Raw genomic sequence first — 25381 nt, forward strand, 5'->3', positions numbered from 1 at the left:
CTTGGATTACATAAATGGGTCTAGGGTTCACCAAAAAATGTTAATTGAATTTCAAACATTACAAGGAAGTAGACTCCCATTACATGTCACTTTTCATTGTATAAAATCACTGTTAATGCCCCTAATTATAAATGACTGTTATGCTCATTCAATTCCATGTAAAATACTTCAAGCGTAGGTACTGTCAAGTTTGGTTTGAGCTTTGATAGAAGGAGATACGAGTTATAATGCTCTTTGTCTTTGTCATTTTATGTTAAGAATATAGCATGCTGCAACAGAAAATGAAAATACTTCTGGTATTCAGGGGACAGTGTGCAAAAAACTGAACCAGTACTGCTGAATTGTATATGATGGCTTCTTGTTATTATTCTAAGATCAGTGGTTCTAAAACCTCTTTGGCCTAATGATGCCATCAAGTGTTCTGAATAATTACCATAACATCATCAGGGCACGCTACACAAAGATAACCTAACATTTGACCATGTTGTTTGTGTTACAGGGCCCAGGCATTCTTTGTTTGGTAATGAGATGCCACAAGACAATGTTTAACTTTTCGGTTGCTTTCTTCTCTTTCTGCCAGCCGCTTGTTTGCCACATGTGCATTTTTGTACAAAACACTAGGCAGCAATTGACAGGATCGCTTTGTGAAACAGAATTTCTTTGCAAAATCACCAATTTCTAGTCTTGATTAGCTCAGTGACCACCCTTTAAAGCCCCACCGCACTAGTTTGACCAGGAGGGATTAGACCTCCCTGCATGGTCACTGACAAGTGGTTATCTCCTCAAACAAGCCCTCAATTAACATAAGAAAAAGAGGATCATGGGGGACCAGTGGTCACCGATAAGGCATCGTTTGCTATATAGAGGGGAAGTAGCTATAAGTGGTGCAGTGGGGCTTTAACATTGGTATAGATTGATCTTTCACTTGAAATAGTTAAATAATCTCAAAGCCTACGGTTTACCTTTTTAATAATTTTTAAAAATTTGGCACAGGGAGATAAATTGTGTGGCATATAAAGAGTTGATGATTACTAATTACTTCATTTTATTCATGACCCCTTTATGACCCTTGGGTAAATCATCAAATGATCCCAATGGGATTTATAATAGGTGAAGAACCACTGACCTAGAGATGGTTGTGTGTAAATGACTGAAGAGTTGAAAGGTCAAATGTTTGCCATGTCAGAGAGCACTTGCTCTTGAAAGACAGTAGGGCGCTTTCGCAAAGACGGTAACACGAGCGAAAAAACAATCTGCGCATGCGCGAACCAGAATTTTCTCTGTCCTGTTGATTTTCATGACCGTATGCGGCCATGATATAGCGTTCGTTCCCTAAACACGACGAAAGAGCTGTATCACCGTAATTCTCCCGTTTGTCTTTGCGAAAGCGCACTAGTATTTGATAAGAGGGGAATGTATGAACAACTCATAACATAAAGGTAACTTGACATACATGATGTGTCTAAAACTCAATCACTAAACAATAATTATTTGCATGTTGAATGTAATTTATACTTCATCTTTGAAATTGTGTTCTACATGTATCCTGCTACTTTCAGTTTCTCTTCTGATTATATCAAGGAAAATAGACAATGAAAATAAGAGAGAGATTTTCAATCTGGTTCAATCTGGTTCCACCAGGATCTGTCCAGTTTGAACAACTACAGGATAAGAGCTTCTCCAGCTACACAGCACTACACATGATACCATAGCTATGCTAAACACCCTGTACTCAAAACCTTGTCCATCTTCAGAAAGTGAGAAGAGAATAAAGAATAAGAGATGCCATTAAACCATGAATATTTGGTCTTTGGGAGAAGCCTGAGCTGTAAGAGTTATCCCTGAATTAGGCTGGTCTTGTAATTGCCAAATGAATGCTAGAGATTGATTGCTGAATTCAGGAAACGTACAGCTGCATCTCGTATCCGGGAGCTTAGGTTTCGCTTCTTCAACCTCTCCTCCCTCGCAAGGTTAGCGTTGGCTGTTTCTCTGGCAAGAGTAGCATTCTCTTCCTCTCCCCCTTTGTAGGGGGATTCCCTTCCTTGGAGACACATGCTTACCTCCTGGTCCACCGGTTCAAATTGTCTATCACTGTAGCTGCTCTCACTGTCCAGCTCATCATCAATCAGTTTTCTCCTGCTTCTCGTCTCTGGTTTATGAACGGGTTCTTCCTGTTCATCAACAAACTCAAATGGATCGATCTCTGGGGGCTCTTTCTTAGCCGGTCCATTAGACAACGTATGTGATATGATCGGCTTCTTCTTAGGGATACGGTAACTTTTCAGACTAGATCTCGGTGAGGCACTGTTTAAGATACGTTGTCTTAGTTTGGTAGCTTCCTCATCTAACTGTAACTTTTTAGGCGAGACCTTTTGTGGACTGTGAATCTTTATTGATATCTTACTTGGTGAATCCCGAGTGGGAGTCCTAACAATACTGTACACTGGTTGATCACTGGTTTCATCGCTACTCCTCCTTTTCCTGTTTTTCGTCTTCCGATGATGCGAGTCTCGCTTTCGCTTTTTGGACATGCCGTTCTTGCGCATCTCTGCCTCGCGGATGGCTTTCAAAGATATTTTTCGCTTGAGGGACGGTCTATTGGGAGGCTCAGCCTCTGCACTGTGTCTGTGTTCCGTGTCATTACTCGTAACTGAATCCTCAACAGATTTCACATAAGGTCCTTCAGTTTCATCCTCTTTTGATACGCTACACGATGTCTCCGACTGAACGTCCTCCCTCACTTCCTCCCTTCTTGATTTAAGGCATGGAGGTGAAGGAGATGGAGGTGAAAGAGAAGAAGATCTGATGAATGAATTTTCTCTATCTGAATCGTCGGCTATATCCGATTCATCCGCGTCTGCACTCCTGGGTGAACTACATCGATCATTGCTCAAAGAAGACTCTCTACTACGATGCGGGCTCACTAGCCTCAGATTACTAATGTAGTCATTGTGCTTTCTCATAACTTCTTTCGTTCTTTCTTCAACCTGATGATGATTCAAATGTGCAACTGCATCCTCCTCCTCCTCTTCATCATACTCCTTGATCTTTTCATTGATTTGTAATAACAAATCATCATCATCTGGCTCTTCTTCTTCCTTCAAATTACTTTCCTCTTTTGCTTCTTCCTCCTCCTCCTCTGTTTCATCCTCTTCCTCCTCCTCCACTCTCTCTTCGTCTTCATCAATCTTTTCCTTTATCTTTTCATTTATTAATTCTTTTCCAGAATCCTCCTTTTCTTCCTTTACTGTAACCGAGACCTCTTTCACAAGATCCCTTTCCTCCTTCTTTTTAACGTTGTCCTCTTTTCTGTCACCTGACCTTGTCCTTAACCTTCTTTTATTCTTCCAATTCTCCTCCTCCTCCTCCTCTGCTTCCTCTTCTTTTTCTTTTTTCACTTCTTTCTCCTCCTCAACCTCATTCTTCAAAGATTCCTTTAATACTTCAAGATCTTCCTCAACATCTGTGATACTCTCCTCTTCCTCTTTCTTCTCCTCTACCTCCTTCTCTTCTTCTTCTTCTTCCTCCTCCTCCTCCTCTTCCTTCTCTTCTTCCGTCTCCTCCTCCTCCTCCTCCACCTTTTCCTCCAACTTTGCAAACTCCACTTCCCGTTCAACCTCCTCATCTTCCCTTGCTTCAACCTCCTCCTCCTCCTCCTCTTCCTCTGCTTTGACAACATCCTTGGCTTCTGTTACTTCCATTTTCTCATCCTCGCTTTCCTTATCATTGCATTCTTTGTCACTATCTTGTCTCGTTTCTGAATCCTCCCCAGCACTTGATATTGCATCTGTGTCAGCACCATTCTGTGTTTCCGCTGTCCTTTCCGAAGCATCACCCCCGTTCTCCCCCTCCTCGCTTCGATCGTCCGTATCACAGTCTTTGGACAGTCTCTCGTCCGTATCACAGTCTTTCGATGTTGCAGTGTCTGTTAGAGTAGCCTCTGAGTCTGAGACAGGCAAGTGAATGGCAAACTTTCCCACCTTGATGGCCCATTCAAGATCCTCTTCCGAGAAGCTCTCCAGACCAGCTGCATGCATGTCACATTGCTTGCGGAATACGCTTTGACTCAGCACACTCAGCTGACGACTTAACTTCTCACGTCGTTGCACCATGTAACAAAGGTTACGCACCTGACAAAAGACAAAACAAATGTGGAGACTGTTACGATTGTGCAGGGTATTTTATGAAGAACTCAAAATGAAATGCACATTTAATTTCATTTTCATCAAATTTATTTAGTTCTTTTAAGCTCTGACGTATAAATAATAATAATTTCCAAGTAATTGAAGTAAATGGTGAAGTTTAGGGGAACTCCTCGTTTGTTTTGAAATAGCTTTTGTATAAATAAATATAACTTTGATACTATATTATCAACAGCCCTGGAATATCATTCCTCCTGATCTTTCATCATGCCATTTGACTTGCTTGTACAAGTACTGATTAGAAAATTTCTCATGAAAGGCAGGGAAACATTGTAGGAAAACAAAATTATACAAACAATAATGTATGAATAATCAGAACACAAAAATAAAGAAGTATTTTGATTTGGTTTAAGGAAGTGTCTTTGCTTGCCCTTTATTTCACTCTAGTTATCCCGTACCACATTAATGAGTACCACTCTGCTTTATTAGGTCATACAACTACAGTGAAACTCGATTTAGCAAAAATCTGTAGAGTAAGACCACCTATCTAAAAACACCACATTTTCTGTTTCACTTGAGTGGTTTTTCTCAATGAAACATATAATAAAAGAACATGTACATAAAGTCCACCTGCTTACAAGGACCACTTTTCTTATCTCCCTTGATTTGAGCGGTCTTTATAGACAGGTTTCGCTGGGCATGATAACTCACCCTTTCTAGATCTTGTCTAAGATGTACAAACATCTTCATTCTGGCAGTGAGGTTGTACTCTTCATTGGATCCCAAGCTCCCAACCTCTTTGGTAGGTGCTACCAGAGGTCTGTTGTGACCAGACTAAAAGAATAAAAACAGATCAGGTTGCCATGGTTATCACTTTATTTAATATCATATTGGAGATTATTTACTACATATGTGAGAAGAAAAATATTCTTGAATTCTCGACAGTTCATGTAATAGTTTTTCAGTAGGTAATATATTAAATGGTGCTTTTACACACTGCAATTAATTCAAAAGTTAAGTGCATCAATCACCTAAATTAAAATTAAAATTTGATTTCAGCTATAATATATCAAATTAAACTCTAAAAATTAACCTGACATGCTGTGGGTTAAAAATTAAGAAATAAAAAGACAACAAAGAACTTAAACCCATGCACGGAACGGAAGTCAAATCTGCGTTCAATACAGACCCTTTTTAATGCAAGTGTGTATGTGTGTCAACTATTCTACACATAAGTCAACTTTCACGCTAATTTTTAGTATATTCAAAATGCCAATATATCTTTATACAGTTAACATTTAGAGCTCATATCGTGAACATTGTATGATGATGTGGAACACCAAACATACATAGCAAACAACATTTTGGTGATTGGTACATTTTAGGACAAACCATAGATTGTGCAAGGTTGAAAAATTGCTAGCTTAACATAAAATTTCATCCTTACATACATGTGAGGAAATAATTCTAATCATAACTTTGTACAACTTTGATATCAGGATCATTATTTTTTCCAAACCAAAGCAAAAGGTTTGTGACAGTGGTTATCATTCATTTGAAAATCTAATCACAGACAATGAAAAATCATGCTTCATACAGACAGACCTGTTTTAACGACCACCTGTATAGAAAGACCACATATTTTGTTTCCCTCGAAAATGGTTTCTCGTGTCTCCCTTGGGTGGTTTTTCTAGACAGGTTGCCCTGTACATAAAACTGTGAAATAAAGTTACCTTTCTTTTGAGTTTCCAGTATTCATAGACCACGTCAACCGTCTCGACATCATTCTTCATATCAAGAGAAGACACGATGTCCTTTAACTTGGTGTAGCGGTAGAACTCTTCAGTCACTAGCTGAATTCTGAGAGCGATAAACAAACAAAAATCACACATAACGTTTAGTGAAATTAAGTCAAAAACCTAAATTATAATTTGTAGCACATGACTGCCATGATCACCAATCATCTGGGCCCTGTTTCACAAAGCTTGATATCAATAACATGTTACAAGCTACTGTTACAAGCTACTGTTATAAACTTCTGAAATCTAGGCATCTGATTGGCTGAGAGCAAATTTGATATCAATAACAAGTTACAAGCTACTGTTATAAGCTACTGAAATCGTGGCATCTGATTGGCTGAGAGCAAATTTGATATCAATAACAAGTTACAAGCTACTGTTATAAGCTACTGAAATCATGGCATCTGATTGGCTGAGAGCAAATTTGATATCAATAACAAGTTACAAGCTACTGTTATAAGCTACTGAAATCGTGGCATCTGATTGGCTGAGAGCAAACTTGATATCAATATCAAGTTACAAGCTACTGTTATAAGCTACTGAAATCATGGCATGTGATTGGCTGAGAGCAAATTTGATATCAATAACAAGTTACAAGCTACTGTTATAAGCTACTGAAATCGTGGCATCTGATTGGCTCAGAGCAAACTTGATATCAATATCAAGTTACAAGCTACTGTTATAAGCTACTGAAATCATGGCATGTGATTGGCTGAGAGCAAATTTGATATCAATAACAAGTTACAAGCTACTGTTATAAGCTACTGAAATCGTGGCATCTGATTGGCTCAGAGCAAATTTGATATCAATAACAAGCTACAAGCTACTGTTATAAGCTACTGAAATCTAGGCATCTGATTGGCTGAGAGCAAATTTGTCATAGAAAGTTGATGTTTGTTATTGATAACAAGTTTTATGCAATGGGGCCATGGTTACCATTTGTAAGCCTACCTGCAACCCTTTAACTATTAACTAATGGCTTAATCTCCTAAAATTGATTTTATGAAGAAAAAAAAGAAAGAAAAAAAAGAAGAAAGATGTAGATCTGGGTTGCAATGAAGTGAAAAATTTAAAAGGAAAGACCAATTTGACCCCATGACCCAGTATAAAGTTCAAAGGACAAAAGCTGATCATTTGCCTATCAAAACAGGAGACTGTTCGGGTAAATTGTGTATGATAATACATTAAAAAACAATTTAGGCTGTGCAAACTGTCACATATCTCCATCAGAGTCTCGCCAAAGGGAAAAGGGAAAGTATCATTTTGATATCGACAAGCAAAGGTCAAAACATGAGAGTAGACCCATCATTTGTGAAGATTCTGTGATCTTAGAAAAAAAGGAAAATTAACAGAAAAATTGTAAAAACACAATCCAGTAATTAGCTTGTTGAGGGATGTTTTTAATACAAAGAAGGCTACCAATATCACATGAAAAAGGTTTACATCGCATGTTTTATGCATTTTACACTAAATTAATGTTAAAACTTAAAATTGACCAAGGGGGGGGGGGGTGTTTCACAAAGCCTTTTTGAAATGGCAAATGACAAAAATCAGTGACAAATCTGCGGATAACCAATCAGAAAAAATCAAACAAAAACTGTCATTTATCACTGATGACAAGTTTTGTGAAACACCCCCAGTTCTCACTACATACCTTATTGCTCTTTCATTGGCCCTCTCCTCCTGAGTCATCTCCTTGATATCTTTCTTGGGTGTTCCATGGGTCTTATCAGGTGTACCCAGCTTACTCTCTAGTATACCCTCCTCCCTTCTAATCTTGGTGTGCTTCGAGCAGTAGGACTGAAACAAGAATAATACTTGGGTCAGTCAAAAGGCATTCTGAATGATAAATCAAAGGTTCTAGGAAACAGATTTCAGATAACTGTAGTGACAATAAATGAAAGGTAGAATATTAAAACTGAAGATTATTTCTTGCATTTGCCAGAAGAGTTACTGTAAAAGTAGAAATATTTGCGGTACATTAATTTTCACGGATTTCGGCCTAAGATCGGCAAGCGTGAATTTAAGAACTCGCAAAAATATAAGCATAACTTCTTACAGAGATGCCAACTAGTACGGATTTCCCGTAATTTCTACGGGAAATCGGCCGATTACGGGCGGTACGATTTTCATACCATAAATCCCGGATTTTGCCGATTTGTTATCTAGCACACCCCTTTCACAGTGCAGGTGCATACATGTGTGTCTTTGTATATTCTGACTGTGTACGTGTGTGCGTGTGTGCCCAGCAGAGAAAGACAGCTTCGCGAGCGGGGGCCGGGTGAAATACCTCTCTTGGCCGCGCCGCTACCGCGCGGCCAGCGCCAGGCCTCGCTACGCTAGCGCCGTGTACACTGTCGGATTTCTCACAGGCTGTCACAGCGTTCGTCGATTTTCGTCGACAATCTGAACTCATGTTGGTTGGATTTAGATATCAATCATCATGTCTTCCACAACTAAGAAGCGTGGCAAGAAGTTACAGACTTTTAAAGATGAATACAGTAAGAAATGGAAATGCATCGTTCCTTCAAAGAAAAGCCTGAATCATGCTAGGTGCACGATATGTGCATCAGATTTCAACATTGGACATGGCGGGGCAAACGACGTGCAGTGGCATATCAAGACTCAAAAACACCAATCAGTCGTTGGAGCCAGTGGTAGCAACACAACAATGGAGAAATTTCTTGTTTCTGGAGATTCATCAGTGATCAGAGCAAAAGCCCTCATGACAAATTTCTTAATAGAACACAACATAGCTTTCTCTGCAGCTGACCACCTCAGTGACATTTTCAAAACAATGTTTCCCGACAGTAACATTGCAAGGAAATTTTCATGTAAGAGAACTAAGACCACATCTATTGGTCGGACATTGGGCCAAGTAGCTATAGGTGAGTCAAAGTTTCATTATTTTTACTTCGCTACCCATGATTTCCGTAGACCAAACTTTTTTCTTCAAACCTGCCGCATTGATCGGTCTAGGACTAGATCTATATTAACTGAGCCTGCGGCATTCGGGCTGTGTAACAATCTATGTTCGGAGCCTATACTATAGTCTCATCAAGTCAATGCCGATTTCCTAAATTCTTGATTATGTGCAAAACTGAAAACTGAAAAGATATTTGGGCATTTCCATGATAAGTGGGTATATTATCTTTAAAGTCTTGCAGATACATACATGTAGATGTATCAAACAAGTTCTTCAATTTTCGATGATCATAAAATGTGGCAGTGGCACACACAAGGGGGCAGGGATATTAATCAAAAATATTTCTAGTTTTTATTTTTTTTCTTTCAATTTCCTCTCTCTTTTTCTCTCTATTGCTAGTTTATGCACAATTGTTTAGAAATAAAACAAATATTTAGTCACAAAAATCGAACTCCATTTTCATCTACAATTCTGGTGGGGAGTTGCTTGTTTTGTTTGTTTTGTTTTGTTTTACTTTTTTTGGGTGGGGGGGGGGGGTGATGATTTCCCAGACAAAGCCAACATATTATACATATTTTCTTGTATTTTTTTTTTCAACAGAGGATGTTGTGAAGAAGCTTAGAACAAGGCCTTTCTCAATTTCCACCGACGGTAGTAGCGACAGAGGAGCACAGGAACAATTATACCCCATCATTGTCCGTTATTACGACGATGAGCATGTTGTCAGCTCTCTTCTTGAGATATCATCAACTAAGGAACGTTCGACTGGAAAAAACATTTTTCTGTTATTGGACAAAGCACTGAAAGAGTACTCCATCCCTTGGAGTAATGTTATTGGCTACTCGGCTGATAATGCTTCCGTAATGATGGGTCAGGTCTCAGGTGTAGCAGCGTTCATTCAGAAATTTAATCCAGATACCTTCATCAACGGGTGCCTCTGCCACCGCTTGCATCTTGCAGGAGAGAAGGGTGCCAAGGAGCTTGCCTTCTGTCCAGGAGATCTGTTGATCAAGATCTACTACTACTTGGAAAAGTCAAGTAAGCGGAACAAGGAATTCAGAGAAACTCAACGAAGCTTGCATGTGGCTGATCATGTCATCTTGAAGTACATCTGCACAAGGTGAATATGATGTATTTTGGTAATTTTAAAGGTAATCTGGAGTACTGTTCAATGTTATGAATATGTGTAGAATCACAAATTAGGCATGTTCAATACTATTTGACTTTGCCCTACGTCAAAAAAGTACATTGTCCCATATATGCCTTTCTGTGTTAGCTCTAGATTTTGTCATAATGTTCTACTGTTTCCAGAGTCTAATGTGCACCATATATTAAATTTGGGTTGACTGAGAACTTAATTTTGGTTATAGCACAGTGCTGTAAAGTTTGTATTATTCAATAGCTTAAACATATATATGCTTTAAATTTTCATTTAAAATAAGATACAGTGCCATGTAGTTTATGTGAGAAGTTGAATAACTTCAACATAAATACATGTATTATAGAATGTACAATTGTACTTATCAGTTTCCTAAATGTACATGTACATTTAAAATTCATTGTGTATTGAATAACACATTTATTTATGTTAAATGATAAATATAATTATTGTATCATGGCTTAACAGTTTCATCCCTCTTTTTTTGTCTCATTTGTATGTAGATGGTTGAGTTTGGAGGCATCACTTGGGAGATTACTTGAACAGTGGGAACCATTGTTGGTGTACTTCAGAGAAGAAGCACAGACAAGGTGTCCTAGCGCTGCACCAGCCAAGAAGTCAGTAACCAGCACTACCAAGCAGCCATCAAGTAGTGTCAAGTCAACCACCAGTACTACCAAGCAAGCATCAAGTAGTGTCAAGTCAACAACCAGCACTACCAAGCAACCATCAAGTAGTGTCAAGTCAACAACCAGCACTACCAAGCAACCATCAAGTAGTGTCAAGTCAACAACCAGCACTACCAAGCAACCATCAAGTAGTGTCAAGTCAACCACCAGTACTACCAAGCAAGCATCAAGTAGTGTTAAGTCAACCACCAGTACTACCAAGCAGCCATCAAGTAGTGTCAAGTCAACAACCAGCACTACCAAGCAACCATCAAGTAGTATCAAGTCAACCTCTAGTACTACCAAGCAGCCATCAAGTAGTGTCAAGCCAACCTCCAGTACTACAAAACAAGCATCAACTAGTGTCAAGGGTGCTCTTGTTAATACACTTATATTCGCAGGTGAGAAACTTCGTCCACATGTCAAAGCTGGTGAAAATGTCTCCAAGCTAAAGAGGAAGACAGATCATGATCCTGCACCTGTGCCTACAAAGAAATCTGTCAGTAGCACTTCTTCCATTGCTGCCATGTCTGCCAAGAACGTTTTCTTTCCTTCATCAGCAAAGAGCATTCAATCTCGTAAGGAACAAACAAATCTACTGAACACACCTCAACGTCCAAGGTATCTAAGAACAGTGGAGCAACTAAAAATAAGGCTGGGGAGATCTATGATCAACTGAAAAATGATAGGAACAAACTTTACTGTCTCTTTCTGCAGCACACCATTCCCCTTCTTAATACTCTTAACCTACAGCTTCAAAGAGATGAGCCCCAAATCCACTTGCTGCATGACCTTCAGCAGGAACTGCTACGCAATATCTTGATAAGGTTTGTGAAGCCAAGTGTGGTTTCTGCTGCCGCTCAACCTGACAAGTGCAGATACCATCTAACTCAAAACCAGCGAGAAGATGACGAAATGATCATTGGCAGTCAGGTTAGGCTACTACTTCGTGAGATGCCTCCTACTACACGTGATGAGTTTTTCACAACGGTGCGCCGATACTTCATTTCAGTCTGCAATTATATCACAAAGACTTTCCCTCTAAATGATGAAGTGCTGATCAATGCACAAGTGGCAGACATTAGCAAGAGGCAGGAGTCAAAGTTTGCCAGTGTGGCATTCTTTGTGTACAAGTTCCATTACATGGAGGAGTCTATCGATGACCTGGAGATCGAATTTGGTAATTTCCAGGTGGATCCCCTGGAGTCTGTGTCTTTACAGCAGAGATCAGATGAAGCATGGGTTGCAATCTCACAGCTGACTGACAAGTCATCAGGAGAGAACCGTCTGAAGTATGGCAACCTTGCCAAAGTGATGTTGGTTATCCTGTCACTGCCCCATTCGAATGCAGAGGACGAGAGACTCTTTAGCTTAGTCCGGAAGAATGCAACTGAATTCAGACCAAACATCTCAACTGCCGTCCTCTCCGATGTCCTCACTCAGAAGGTATACTCGCAGTCCAAGAACTTTGTCTGTCACAAGATGGTCTTTGATGAAAAGACTTTTGAGAAATGCAAGAAGGCTGCAACAGACTACAACAAAAAACAAAGACATTTTTTGAGGGAATCCATTCAACCTTTCAATATAATTAATCATTGGTAGTTATGTTGAAAATATGAACATGTGCAAGAAGGCTGCAAAAGACTACACATGTAGCAACATAAAGACATTTTGTGATTGTGAGGGAGTTCATCCAACCTTTCAACAGAACACTTTCAATGTGGAGTTGACAGCAACTAATGAGCTTACAGGTGCAAGAAGGCTGCAAAAGACTATAGCATCATATCAGAACATGTGATTGTGAGGGAGTTCATCTAACCTTTCAACAGAACACTTTCAATATGGAGTTGACACCAACTTATGAACTTTTACATGTGCAAGGACGCTGCAAAAGACTATAGTAACATATTAAGACATTTTGTCATGAGTTCATCCAGTCTTTCAGTAGAATACTTTCAATATGGAGTTACATGCACATGTAACACCAACTAATGAACAGGTATGTTACTTTTATTTAACTTGTGCTATCGCGCTTGCCTGCGGGAGCTGCGCTTGCCAGCGTGCAGAAAAATTTGCGTCGCGCAGAAAATTACTAATTTTGTCTCCAAATTACTGATTTTTAGCCTTATGATTACTGATTTGTGCTCTGAAAGGTTGGCATCCCTGTTCTTATGCATGTTTTTAACAGGCTGAATTGCATGCAACACGACTTTAGGAACCAGTGAATATGTTTTGGGGTCGCTCACCGCGAAAAATTAAACAAGAAAATAACAGCGTTCACAGAAATTGCTCCATTACGGTAAATGCTTATAGAACAAATCCTCTTTGATACAATAAAGGATAAAACAACAACCAAAGGTTTTTTTTTTAAAAGATTTCCGACCGCCTGACCCATGTTATGGCACCTAAGGTCTAATGTATCTTACATATTTGTAGATCAATTCCAAAGGTTGGTTAGCTGTATTGGGATGAATAGTTGTAACTTACCCTAAACCTGACATCTGCCTCCTCGTCTAAGTATGTCTTCATCTCTAGACCATTCTCAAAGCCACAGGTCACATGATACGCTATCTTACACGTCTTCACCTTCACAGAGACAACAAACAAACATGATAGAGATAAGTCTAGGCTTCTGGCTTGCATCTCATCCCCATATCACACATACAGTCAAACCTGCTTTAGTGACCACCTATCTACAAAAACCACATTTTTGGTTTCCTTGAAAATGGTTTCTCAATGAAACATGTACTAAAGGAACCTGTATACAAAGGTCACTTTATGTGTTTCCCTTCAGTGTCGCTATAGACAGGTTTGACTGTACATGCCTCCCTCCTCCATCACTCTCCTATAGTCTTCTGTTTTCACGTTTTTACAAATAAGGCCCCCACTTTTTGATCATTCTCCTGCTGCCATTACAATTTCAACTATAAAATAGTATCTGTAAATAAACTGTATCTTTTAGCATTTCATGCTAGGTTTACATTATGTTTACCATGGACAAATATGAATTTGCGTAGTTAAACGGGGTGAATGCAACAAAACGTGACAGTACGTAATAAAATAAAATTGGCAAGACCTAACAAAACTTGAATACAGTTCGGGCAAACATAGTGTAAACCTAGCATTAAATATTTTACAGTGAAAAGAAAAAAGAAAAAAAAGTCTAAACAATCCACACCATCATTTAAATTCAGCATCTGAATATATAAAATGATTATAACAGGAATGTTTATTTTGTCATCATTGTCTTATTGGTTTTTGTCAAAATCTCTGATGGTACTGTGTCATATATCAAAATATAAACATGTGAATCTGAGGATGTTCTCAACATTACTTGCATAGGTAAAACTATTGTTGACTCAAACACACTTACCGAACATTGTATACAAGCACCCGTCCTCTCTCTGCATTGGACACATATAAGGGCCCATCGACTTGCCTACAAAGATAAAGAGAGGGTAATCACCAACTTGGCTCTCAAAAATAAAGATATTCATATAAGAAAGTGCTGATAATCATTGAGAGTGAGATTTGTAATTAATCAATGAATTTATTATTACCAATTATTGGAAAAGAGCTTGAGAATCAAAACTATAATTATCAAATTATTTTTTATGCAATCATTTGGAGCAGGAGAAATTGTAAGCCTTCTGAGCTAACACAAGCATTTTCTTTCGCATTATGAAATTACTCATTTTGATTTACATCTACATATTATATATCATTTCAAAACCTTCTTCCTCTAGTTCTTTGTTTTCCCGTTTACTTCACTGCTCAATTACATATCACGGATTGAAGAATAGCTTTGAACAGAGACATATCAACGCTTTCCAAATTACACTGATCAGAGTAAAATGTTTGTCTTTTATTTTGTAGAATTAATCATCTCTTTCTTTATCAGGTCCCCGAAACCCCAAGGTTTGTGATTCATTGCAATTTTAAATGATTCTGATTGGCTAATGGTCAGCCTTTTGAATGATGTGTGCATGCAACAATGATCTTGATTGGCCATTGTCATTTCACAAGTGATTGCAAACCTTTATTTTACAGGGTCCTGGAATTAGTCTGTAAGAGTGCATACTATGTTGAAAAGCGAGACTTACAGGAATTTGAGATATTTTCGTGATAGGTTCCATCCTCTCTACGCATCCGATGCTGACCTCTGGAACCCATAAAGCACAGCTTACATGAGACCACTTGGTACCGCTCCTGATTGGAAAACAATCATATAAATACTTCCATTTAATCCACATGATGGGCAAAACAACATACTACAAATGTTATTCATCTCTTATCTTCTTCTTTATTTCATTTCATTATTTCCACTTCTCATAAAAAAAAATATAACAATTTACATAAAAAATGTGATTAACACAACAAAACAAAAAAGTAGCATAACAATATTAGAAAGCATTTAGAGCACCTAGAATGTATAATTAAGACTGTGGGGGAGCCAGCAGAGGCCATTGACCTATCAAGGGCTGGTTTATGAATGTGAGAAGCCTTTAATTAACATTTTTTTCAAAGCACACCTGCTGCAAATGTGAACAAAATCAATACAAGCACTTTCACATTTCTTAGCATTTAAAAAAAAATCGCTAGAGGCAAGTACAAGCAACTGCGAAAATCATATACGATTTCTCAAATTTTTTCTTTCAAGGAGAAAGTGGTTATTAAATGCACATCCTTAAAACAACTTCTGTCTAACATAGTAAGAAAACTGATTGACCAAACTGACTGACTTACCTTGTACTTTTCATAGCACCTCCCTTGATCCCACACAGTATACATAGAGGCTGTATCCCTAGAGCACATGTTCTACACATCCAGCTTCCTTCAGGTACATTCACTATGCCATAACATGCCTGGAGAAAGAAATCAAAGGTCATACGATTGACTATTGTATAGATGTTCCAAAGTTATATACAAACAAATTATGATCCCACCACATTTAAATTAATTAGTTCTTCTTTGTTTATTTGCTTGTAAAGTCAAACCTGCTTTAGTGACCACCTGTCCACAAAGACCACATTTTTTGTTTCCCCAAAATGGTTTCTCATTGAAACATGTACTAAAGGAACCTGTCTACAAAGACCACTTTTTGTGTTTCCCTTGGGCGGTCGTTATAGACAGGTTTGACTGTACCATGTTATTGTTTTTATGTATTTTGTCATACTTTATACATGTTTTTTAAATTGAATTGAGGATATTCAAATTCAGCATTCTTGATATATCAAAATCACTGTTAGAGAAATATAAAAGAAGCCATTTACATGAGGTTTAATCTGGAAACGCTTTGTTCAATAGAACTGTTAATAATTTAGTTTTCTGGTAAGTCACACATCTCAAAGAGAAATACCTGCATATCTATTGGTTCATCTCAATGGCTGTGGACATCATCAGAGTTTGTACTTTTTATTGCTATTGATCGCTATATCATAGTATACAATGAGGAAAGTAAGAGAACAAATAGACAGATAGAGAGACAACTGACACACGCTACAGAAACACAATTATTAAGTACAAAAATGATCTTGTTTGAGACATTTCAGAGAAATCCAGCTTACCTGATGTACACAAATGTCACACTTGTCACAGAAAACCATTTCATTGCCTTCTTCACTATCAGGCTATTATGAGAAAGGGGAAAGATGAGAAAAGAAATGAGATTACATGTATATACACCAACTTTGTTTAACACATATAATTTTCTTTGTCTTATTTTTTCATTTTAAGGGGGTGGGGAAGTTGCCATGTGGCAATCTTGTAACCAGAAATAAAATTGAAATGTTAAACATCAAATGAGGAAAGAAATGATGATTGCAAGTACATAGAAATTATTTTAAAAATCATAAAATGAGATAAGAACACAACATAAATTTTAAAAGATATCTGTTGTATAACAGCATAAAAAATGCTTATTGAGCCACCCTGACCTTTGTTTGGTTTTTAAAACATATATTTTGAATTCCTCCATGGTAACATAAATAGCTCATTAAATGAACACTAACAGAATTTAAAAAAAAATTATCCTTTATTATACAACCATGAAGCGTACAGATTTGTATTTAGATCTAAACTTGATTTAAAAGCCATTTTGTAAAGACCATCTGCCTGTAAAGACCACTTTTCTTGTACCCCTTTGGTGGTCTTTATATACAGGTTTTGATGTGTACTTACAGCTCTACACACATCACATATGACGTCTTCATCGTATTCTTTATATGGTCTTTATATACAGGTTTAGATGTGTACTTACAGCTCTACAAACATCACATATGACGTCTTCATCGTATTCAATACCAAGACCTTCCTCTGTCTGCATGGCATGTTCCATGTTATTGTTGCACTGTCACCAAAAAACAAAACAAAACAAAAAACACCAATTATTTCAAATAAATCAATGTATATCTAATGTTTATCTTGTACCACATAGAATCCTCTTTGAAATATAATACAATTTCCTGTCACTTGATAAAATACAGATATTGTCTCTGAACATTAATATTAAGACAGAATTTCTAATTCGAAACATAGATGGCCAATAATTTCTAGCTATAAATGTTGATACCATGCAAGAAGATACGAATGCTGATATTTTAAAATCAGACCATACAAGATAATAATAATAATAATAAAGATAGATTTATTGAGCGCATGATAAACAGCAGTTTCTCTATGCGCTTTACAAAGTAAAAAAATGCTTAATTTGATTTATATGAAAGCTTTACAGCATTAAAATGGTTAATAGTGACCTCGTAAATATTTGTGAATCAATCCATCTTATGAACCTACCTGTATGTCACATTCTTCTATTATTCTCTCCATTGTCAATTCATCAACAGCTTCATCACCTGAAATAGAAAATTAAATAAATCATTTTATATCAATTCTAAGAATTTAACAATAAATTCACTTTTGACTTCAATAATCCTTGAAGATACATATTGTCATATCTGTCTGTAGTTGAACAATCTTATAAGTGAAAACAAGATAACATCCACTTCATTTGCAGAATTTCTGTAAAATGAGGGTACGAAAGGAGAGGAGCTTCACTACATAGAAGATTGTAAGGGAAATAATAACTCCCAGGTTCTTCATCAAGCTATATTTTAGCATTCCACCAGACCCCCCCCCCCCCCCCCTCTATTTGAGTTGTCTTCCAGCTTTGCTGTCAAATCTCTTTTCCCTCTAATTCAAACAAATATTAATTTCAAATAAATTACATCAACAACAGAACATGTCAATTTCTGGGCACTTTCTCAGAGAGGGTCTACAAATCATTTAAGATGTACATGTCTTTGCATTTCCAACAATGCTAGATTGGACATTGATAAACATGTGAGATTGTTTACTGACCCATTTCTTCTCTGGTCTGGTTGATTTGACCGAGCCAATGGACATCCGCTTCATCTAAATCATACTGGCACATAGCATCTTTCTTCTCAGGACCATCAGCATCATCTTCCTTCTCATCCTCTGTATCGTATCCTTTAATATACTTCTTAGTCCTGGAGGAAAGAAATAAAAAATATAAAGATATATTATTATGTTAAGTTGTGAAAAGACCTGGAGGTGTTTCACAACTACTAAGAACAACTTAAGTTGGACTTAACTATGGCAGGCCATTTATGCTACTAGTTGCTCTCAACATTATGATCTTTAGATAAGATTTTTTACTTCAATAATGAATTATCAAAAAAATGTAAACACTCAAGAAAGAAAGATTACCGAGTCCTTTTCAGGACTCCCCAATCCTCCCCCTCTCTAACATGGTGCAACCACAAGCCTACTGTATATCTACATCACCATGCAAGCCGATACTTATAAGCAGCATCTACATGTATAATGTACTTATTTATCATGTCCGTAACCTTTTGGTTATTTACCGTAACGCTGTAACAAAAGCATTAAAACCGGAACAAATATTGCAAAACCGTAACGGTTGGCATCTCTGCCATTCAGTTTTTATTTGCTACCAAACAAATGTTATTACAAGGTTCAGATTTTTCTTTAAAGCGAAATACTATGTGAATCTAAAAGTTTTATAAAATCATAAAAGTAGTTGAAATGTTTGTTGACATTGCTAGAAAGAAAACAAATCCTGCAAGCTTTTGGAAAGATGGTTAAGTTCATAAAGGGAGAATTCAATGTTCATTTCAATATAAATCCTAAGAATTGCATTTGTCTATTTGTAAAAGTACATTAAATCACAGCATAATTTGACGGAACGTAGGAGCTTACAATTTAAAGTCGATATCGTCTGGTTTTCTGATCTCTTTGATATCAGCCATGGGAATAGATTGAGGATTGACTGGAACCTGGACTCCTTTCTCCCATTCTGGTTTCCAATTATCCGTCATAATCATGTATTCATCAGGCTGAAGCTGATAAGAGTCGGGCAGCTTCATGGCGCTAATCAGATCCTTACGGAATACCTGCGGAGTACAAATAAGAGAAGGAGCGTGGTGTTTAATCCATAGCAGTTGAGAGTTTATATGGGGGTGTCGTGGGAGTGTCGTGGTCGAGTGGTTTAAGGCGCTTGACTGGAGATGCGAAGGTCGAGGGTTCGAATCCCGACACGGCACTAATATCCTTTGGCAAGATATTAACCTACACTTGCTACTCTCCACTCAGGTGTTATAATGGGTAGCCGGTAGGATGCGACCGTCATTGTTGGTCAAACAGTTTTTGAGCGTCAAGTAACGCCTGGCTGGAATGCTCCCCAGGGAGTGGAGATTGTGCACACATTGTGTGCGGGCAAGGACTGAATCCAATGACCAGGGTAATAGTGTATCTGTAAAGTGCTTAGAAACTTCTGAGATGTATTAAGCGCTATATAAAAGCTGACTATGGCTGAATATTATATACAGGTCTAGATACGTTCTTAAACATGCGTGCTACAGGTGATTCTCTTGCCCTAGGCTCAAGTTTTAACCTTATTACCTTTCATTCAAATGAAAGTATACTCACAGCTAAAATATCTTTTTCAAGGTACATCTACTTTAATATTTTGGTATTGACTTTATCAAATGGAAAACTCCCCAGACATCATGAAAGCACCAATGATAGTATATAATTTGTGTTTCTAATCCGTTCATTTATAAAGTCTTTAATTCAGCTCTATCGCTCGCAGCTGAAGGTAAGTTGGGCTCGTATTCTACTCAAATTCAAACCAGACGCTGAGTTTAGGCTTTTTACGAAAAATTAGGTTTAAAGATAAAGTTGAGAGAATTGTGAAAGAAACGGTGTGGAATCGATCAGAAAAAGTTGATCATGTAGCATACAAGTATTGGTGTGTACTGCGAGGTTATGGAGTCATCAAAATGATCAGAAATTTGGCCCAGTCTTAGTAAAGTAACAAGCACTGTACACAGAAAGATGTGTACATCAGACTACACAAACATGTGGCATAAAAATCAGGCCTCACTTTTAAGCTGTATTTAGAATATGGAGGCATTTGCAGAGCCATGCTTTTCAGGAAACACTTTTTCACACTTGCATAATAACAATGAAGCTCACAAATAATTTGTTACCTCTCCCCAGAACTCAACCTTCTCTTTAACAAAGAAAGTTAGGTAGTGGTCTAATTTTTCCTGTTCTTAATTGTGATTTCAGTCCCAGAGTCAGGTTTAACATGCGTCAGTGAGAGTATACCAAGACTGTAAGAGACTTACCTCCGCAGGCTGATTGGAGCTACCATGGCTGCTGGAGCCAAACATGGTGAAAGCCTGTCGTCTTCCTCCTCAGCAAGCAGTTCTTATATTTTCTGTTTTCTTCTCACCAAGCAACGATTAGGCAGACCCTGTGAGTGGTTCAAAATGAGTGAAAATTTTATAAAATAACAATTAATCTATTCTAAACCATTAATACACAACACTAAATATACAAAATTTACAAGATTTCCGGTATCGTGGTCGAGTGGATACATCACTGGACTGTGGATCACAAGGTTTGCAGTTTGAGTCCCGGCACTAATGGCAAGACATTGATCTACATTTGCCACACTCAACCCAGGTGATGTAAATGGGTACCTGGCAAGAATTAATTCCTTGAAATGCTAGAGCGCCGTAATGGCAGCCATGCTAAAACCAGAGTAAAAATTAGGAGCGCCAGGAGCGTCAAGTCTGACAGACACAAATGCTATACAAGAACACACTATTATTATTATTGTCAACTTTTTGGAGCTGGATAAAGATCTGAATAGCATGTCGACATTCTCCAACAGAAGAAAGGCTGGTCAATCTTCAGCATAATATTTAGACCCAAGGTCATTTCAGATCGTAAACTGGGCTCCAACCTTGACCATCAGAGTCTGAATTCATTTTCTCCCATCCAGTGCACAAATATCTACATGTAAGACAACAGCACAGATTTTGCATTCAATTTGATATAAAACTTGGCTTGTGCAGGTTGCAAATTGGCTTGAATTTGAATTGTTATCCTTCTACTACATGTAAGTGCAAATTTTATGCCACAAATCATTCTCCAATTAAAGATAAAATCTATTTTTTATATAATAAGAAAAAGAAAAAAAAAAGAAGAAAAAAAAATCAAAAAATCAAAATTAGATTGCCAAGACATACATCTGTAGATCTACATGCAACACACACAAATCAGTAAATCACCCCATTGCACACACAAGACATATAGTCGTTGACAACAACAGAACCACTAAAAATCATGCAAAAACTACTTCTGCCGCCAGAAATGCAATATCAGTGCAAAATAATGAAAGCCTGTGGGCGCTTGTGCCTAGTTGTAAGAAAGAGGGTTGGCAGAAATGAGCTAAAAATATGAGAATTTTCATAGAAAGTCTTAGCAAGCATGACAAGTACAAGACAAGGTATGGCTGTTCATGCAGCGCAAGATAGCGATGTACAGAAATCTAAATGCCCCTTCTGCAATGAGTCAGCACTGAAATACCCACAGCAAGGATATGTTAAGGTGGAACAATATGATTTTGTTATACTTATTACTTATAGTGTCATTTGGTCTTGCCGCTAACCTTCCTGTATGTACATGTGTATTCAATGAATCTTAAAATAACATGCACGCCTAAAGATGAGAAACATAAGGCCAATTACCGATTTAGCTTTCCTAGAAATAACCACCAAACAGAATTAATTGTGATTCGATCCTGTAAGGTGATATTTACTGGTAAATACCAGTATTTCCTGCCCTGGTATTTACCAGTAAATATCACCTAACAAATTTTGACAAACACAGGAGATACTCCAAAAACAATATTTTTAACAATGAAAACCCTTAGGATGTTTAGAATATTCAGCAAGAATCATTATTATATACATGTACATACATACAAATCCTCGAAATAAATGGCTTTCTATGACTTTAAGGCTAGCTAGACATGCATGTTGATGCTATGGAAAGTACAGGTACAGTACCACCTTTGAAATGGGCAATTTGCGCCTTTTTACTCTGGCCGCTATTATAGTAAAGTACACTGTAAGTATCAAATTGGCAATGCAAAAACAGTTTTTTTTTTTGGTACTCTTTGTATTAGAATTTCAGATATACCCAACATCGCAAACCATTGTAAGAGCTCAGCAGTTTTGTTATGTTAATTGCACGTTAGCTCATTATCTTCAGAAACAAAGAAGGAATGCAAATTACTACCACTCCGGTACAAGGTGTGGCACAAGGGGCTCTTCCAAAAGCTGAGAGCCACAAACATTCATCCCATACAACTCAACATGGTCGACTCACTTTACCAAGATCTACACAGCCAGGTCCTATAGGATGGGAAAGTGAGTGTGAGCCGTTCCCTATCTTCCAAGGAGTTAGGCAAGGTGGAGTTCTGTCCCCACTTCTTTATACCAGCTTCATTGATCTCATCAAACTCCTGCGAAGCAAGAACTAGGATGCACCCTGCTAGGTCTTCTTGTACTAGCAGACGATGTAGCTCTCATCAGCTCATCTCCTAGCGAACTGCAAAGTATGCTAGATGCAACTGACAGCTATACAAAAGAATGGAGATACAGAATTAATCCATCTAAAAGCTGTATCATAGTATTCAACAAAGGCAAAAATGCTGCCCAACGACCTTCTTGGCATCTTGGAGAGGACCCAGTGCAGACTGCCCCCAATGAATTCACACCTTGGCATCACAAAATCTAGCACAAGGAGAGACCCAACAGTGGACATGATCTCAAAAGGACTGAAAACATTCTATGCACTTACTGGAGCTGGGGCATACACTGGAGGACTATTTCCACAGCATAGTACTGCTGTATGGAGAGTATACTGCGTTCCTCGCATGCTGTATGGAGCAGCTGTCACAAACCTCACCAAGGGGATGTCTAACAGACTCAACCAGGCACAGCAGCAACTTTTCAAACAGATTCTTGGCCTCCCAAAATCAGCGACTGACGAATCTGTATACCTCCTAACCGGACTCATACATCTGAGTGCACAAGTGGACCTTGAGAAGCTCCTTCTGATAGAACAACTGGTTGATCTCCCCCATGATCGCTTTGAGTACAGAACATTTCTCCATGCTCTATTCAAGCAAACCACTTCCATCAAAGCTTGGCAAACCATCCTCAGTAAATACAAACTGGCAGATCTCCACTCACTCACACTGCAACCAATCCCATAAAGATATTGGAAGAAGCTAGTAAAAGCAGCAGCAGAAGAAGTAGTGAATAACAACACACTTGAGGCAATCCAAGTGAAAACAACACTTTCACTTTGGAAAAATATGAAGACCCTGAACCCCACCCGCAAGTATCCTCGCTACAGCAGCTCAAAATTCCTCCGACAAGGTGTGGTCATTAGGTCACAACTCTTGTTCAGAAAAGATTAGTAACCATCAAAAAGGCCACAATACCTGCCAGCTTTACCATAAAGAAGAGGAAAACACAGTTCACTTTGTGGCGTCATGTACACAGCTGGAGACGCACAGACAAGACTTCCAAAACAAGCCGAGGACTATACACCTGCCAGAAGAGATCTTCTCCCTCTACGACACAACCAAGGGCGAAGCATTCACAAAAGCCACACTGTTACCCAGCTCCCTTCTCAAATATGTGATGAACTGAATACTGCAACACTCATTTTTATCTACAAGATTCATGTAAACCGTATCTCATCTCTTTCTCCTCAATAATTATGAATTGGCCTGCTTAGATCTATATTTACAACATCCTGTTGCTGATCTCCGACGAACGCGGAGGGAGAACCAGAAGAAGAAGGTAACAAAATTTCATATTTTTGGTAAATTCTTGACCGATTTCAGTGCTTTGACCCTTTGTACAAGAAAAAAGAAGAGTCCACTAGATTCTAGGCACTAGCGAACTCCAAAGCCAGTGTGCAATGTTCATCTGCTACTCTGGTGCGGGAAGGGGCGATTAAGAACGCATTTTAGTTTTGTTTACCTCACTCTGCGTGAAGAGGGAGGTAAACAAAACCTAAAATGTGTTCTTAATCGCCAACTTACACTAGTTGATATCAATAACATATTTAATATTATCACCTGGTCTGTATGTAGTTAATTAAGGCTAGATAATGGTGAAAATATTTTTGATTTGTTTGTTTGTGAATTTAGTTTTCCTAATTCAATTCACAATTGCTAAAAAATTCACAAAATCAACGACATTATCATGGATTAATGATCAACTAGCAACTCTCAGCCTCACCTCAAGAAGCAGCCTGATTTAAATACAGTTCATTATAGTGCTTGTTGTCTATCAGCTACATCATGAATGTTATTGCACGACTAGGGTTTATGCACAACACACAGCTCAAGCACTCACCTGCATTACAAGTGTACATGAATATCACATTCATTCATACACACACACGTACACACAGCATTCAAGTTTACAGTGCAGTGTCATGACCTCTGGTATTTTTCTCGTCAACGACAACGGTCTTACAACTCCAGCTAATTCATTTTTAAAAGAATTCTAGAAATTAAATTTGTTTCTTTTCGCCAGGGAATAACATACCTAATGTACTATTTTAACGACACTTAAAATAAATGGATATAATAAAGAAATTCAAGCAAATACAGAAAAAACAATATTGTCGATTTATACTTACAACTTCAAGCCATACTGTTCGTAATAGATTACATTGATGCGCTATTGGCGCCATACGTAGCATGCGTATTGACCTTTTCATGTAGGAGTATGAGAACATTTTACGGACTTAAGGTTTATTTTTCTTAGTTATCTTAATATTCAAATAAATTTGAAAATTATAAATAAATATAAAATTATTTATTTGTTTGATTTAAATCTAAATTAAAATTTCAGGGATGCATTAACTTTTGTTTATCATAAACTTGTGTTGTAATCATTTGCTTACTTTCTCTCGAATTTTGAAGATAGTCGATTGTTCATTTTTGCCAATTTGATAAGTGACTTGAAAGAAAGGATTGTTAATTCTGTTATATGTATTGGCACGTTTGTGGATGTTTTTGTGTTGTATCAATAGGTACTTATAATATTTATATCCCTGTATTTAGCTGATTGAATATTCTTATGGAGCTAGCTTGCATGTTTTGTTTGTTTTCGCTTCCTTTGTTTTGAGAATTTACCCGAAGAGCCGCTTTTGATTCACCGCCCTCATCAAGCCACTCCTTATATTATATGAAACAAGCAACTGTGGATGCATGGATCGAGGGGGGGGGGGGGGGGGGGGGGGGAGGTGGGGAGGTG

At 37.9% G+C, this 25381-nt stretch overlaps 2 protein-coding genes across 2 annotated transcripts; one reads left to right on the forward strand and one right to left on the reverse strand.

The window, feature by feature from the left end:
- Positions 1–1877: 1877 nt before the first annotated feature.
- On the reverse strand, positions 1878–24838 carry LOC594182 (protein Jade-1). The gene is made up of 16 exons (XM_030980235.1): positions 24762–24838; positions 20372–20499; positions 18939–19132; positions 18054–18205; positions 17490–17548; positions 16954–17043; positions 16262–16324; positions 15441–15559; positions 14798–14903; positions 14068–14133; positions 13182–13280; positions 7596–7741; positions 5876–6002; positions 4854–4976; positions 3110–4130; positions 1878–2650 (listed from the first exon to the last, which is right to left on the reverse strand). Exons 2-16 carry the CDS (start codon positions 20414–20416, stop codon positions 1878–1880), a joined length of 3183 nt encoding a protein of 1060 aa, XP_030836095.1. The 5' UTR covers positions 20417–20499; positions 24762–24838.
- Positions 9387–11393, forward strand: LOC105445706 (putative GPI-anchored protein pfl2). Its single transcript, XM_030981191.1, has 2 exons — positions 9387–9987; positions 10530–11393. The coding sequence occupies exons 1-2, from the start codon at positions 9407–9409 to the stop codon at positions 11371–11373; spliced, it is 1425 nt and encodes a 474-aa protein (XP_030837051.1). The 5' UTR covers positions 9387–9406; the 3' UTR covers positions 11374–11393.
- Positions 24839–25381: the final 543 nt, after the last annotated feature.

This window comes from Strongylocentrotus purpuratus, unplaced genomic scaffold (genome assembly GCF_000002235.5).
Source record: "Strongylocentrotus purpuratus isolate Spur 01 unplaced genomic scaffold, Spur_5.0 spur5_scaffold_11, whole genome shotgun sequence".
NCBI classification, from domain to species: domain Eukaryota; kingdom Metazoa; phylum Echinodermata; class Echinoidea; order Camarodonta; family Strongylocentrotidae; genus Strongylocentrotus; species Strongylocentrotus purpuratus.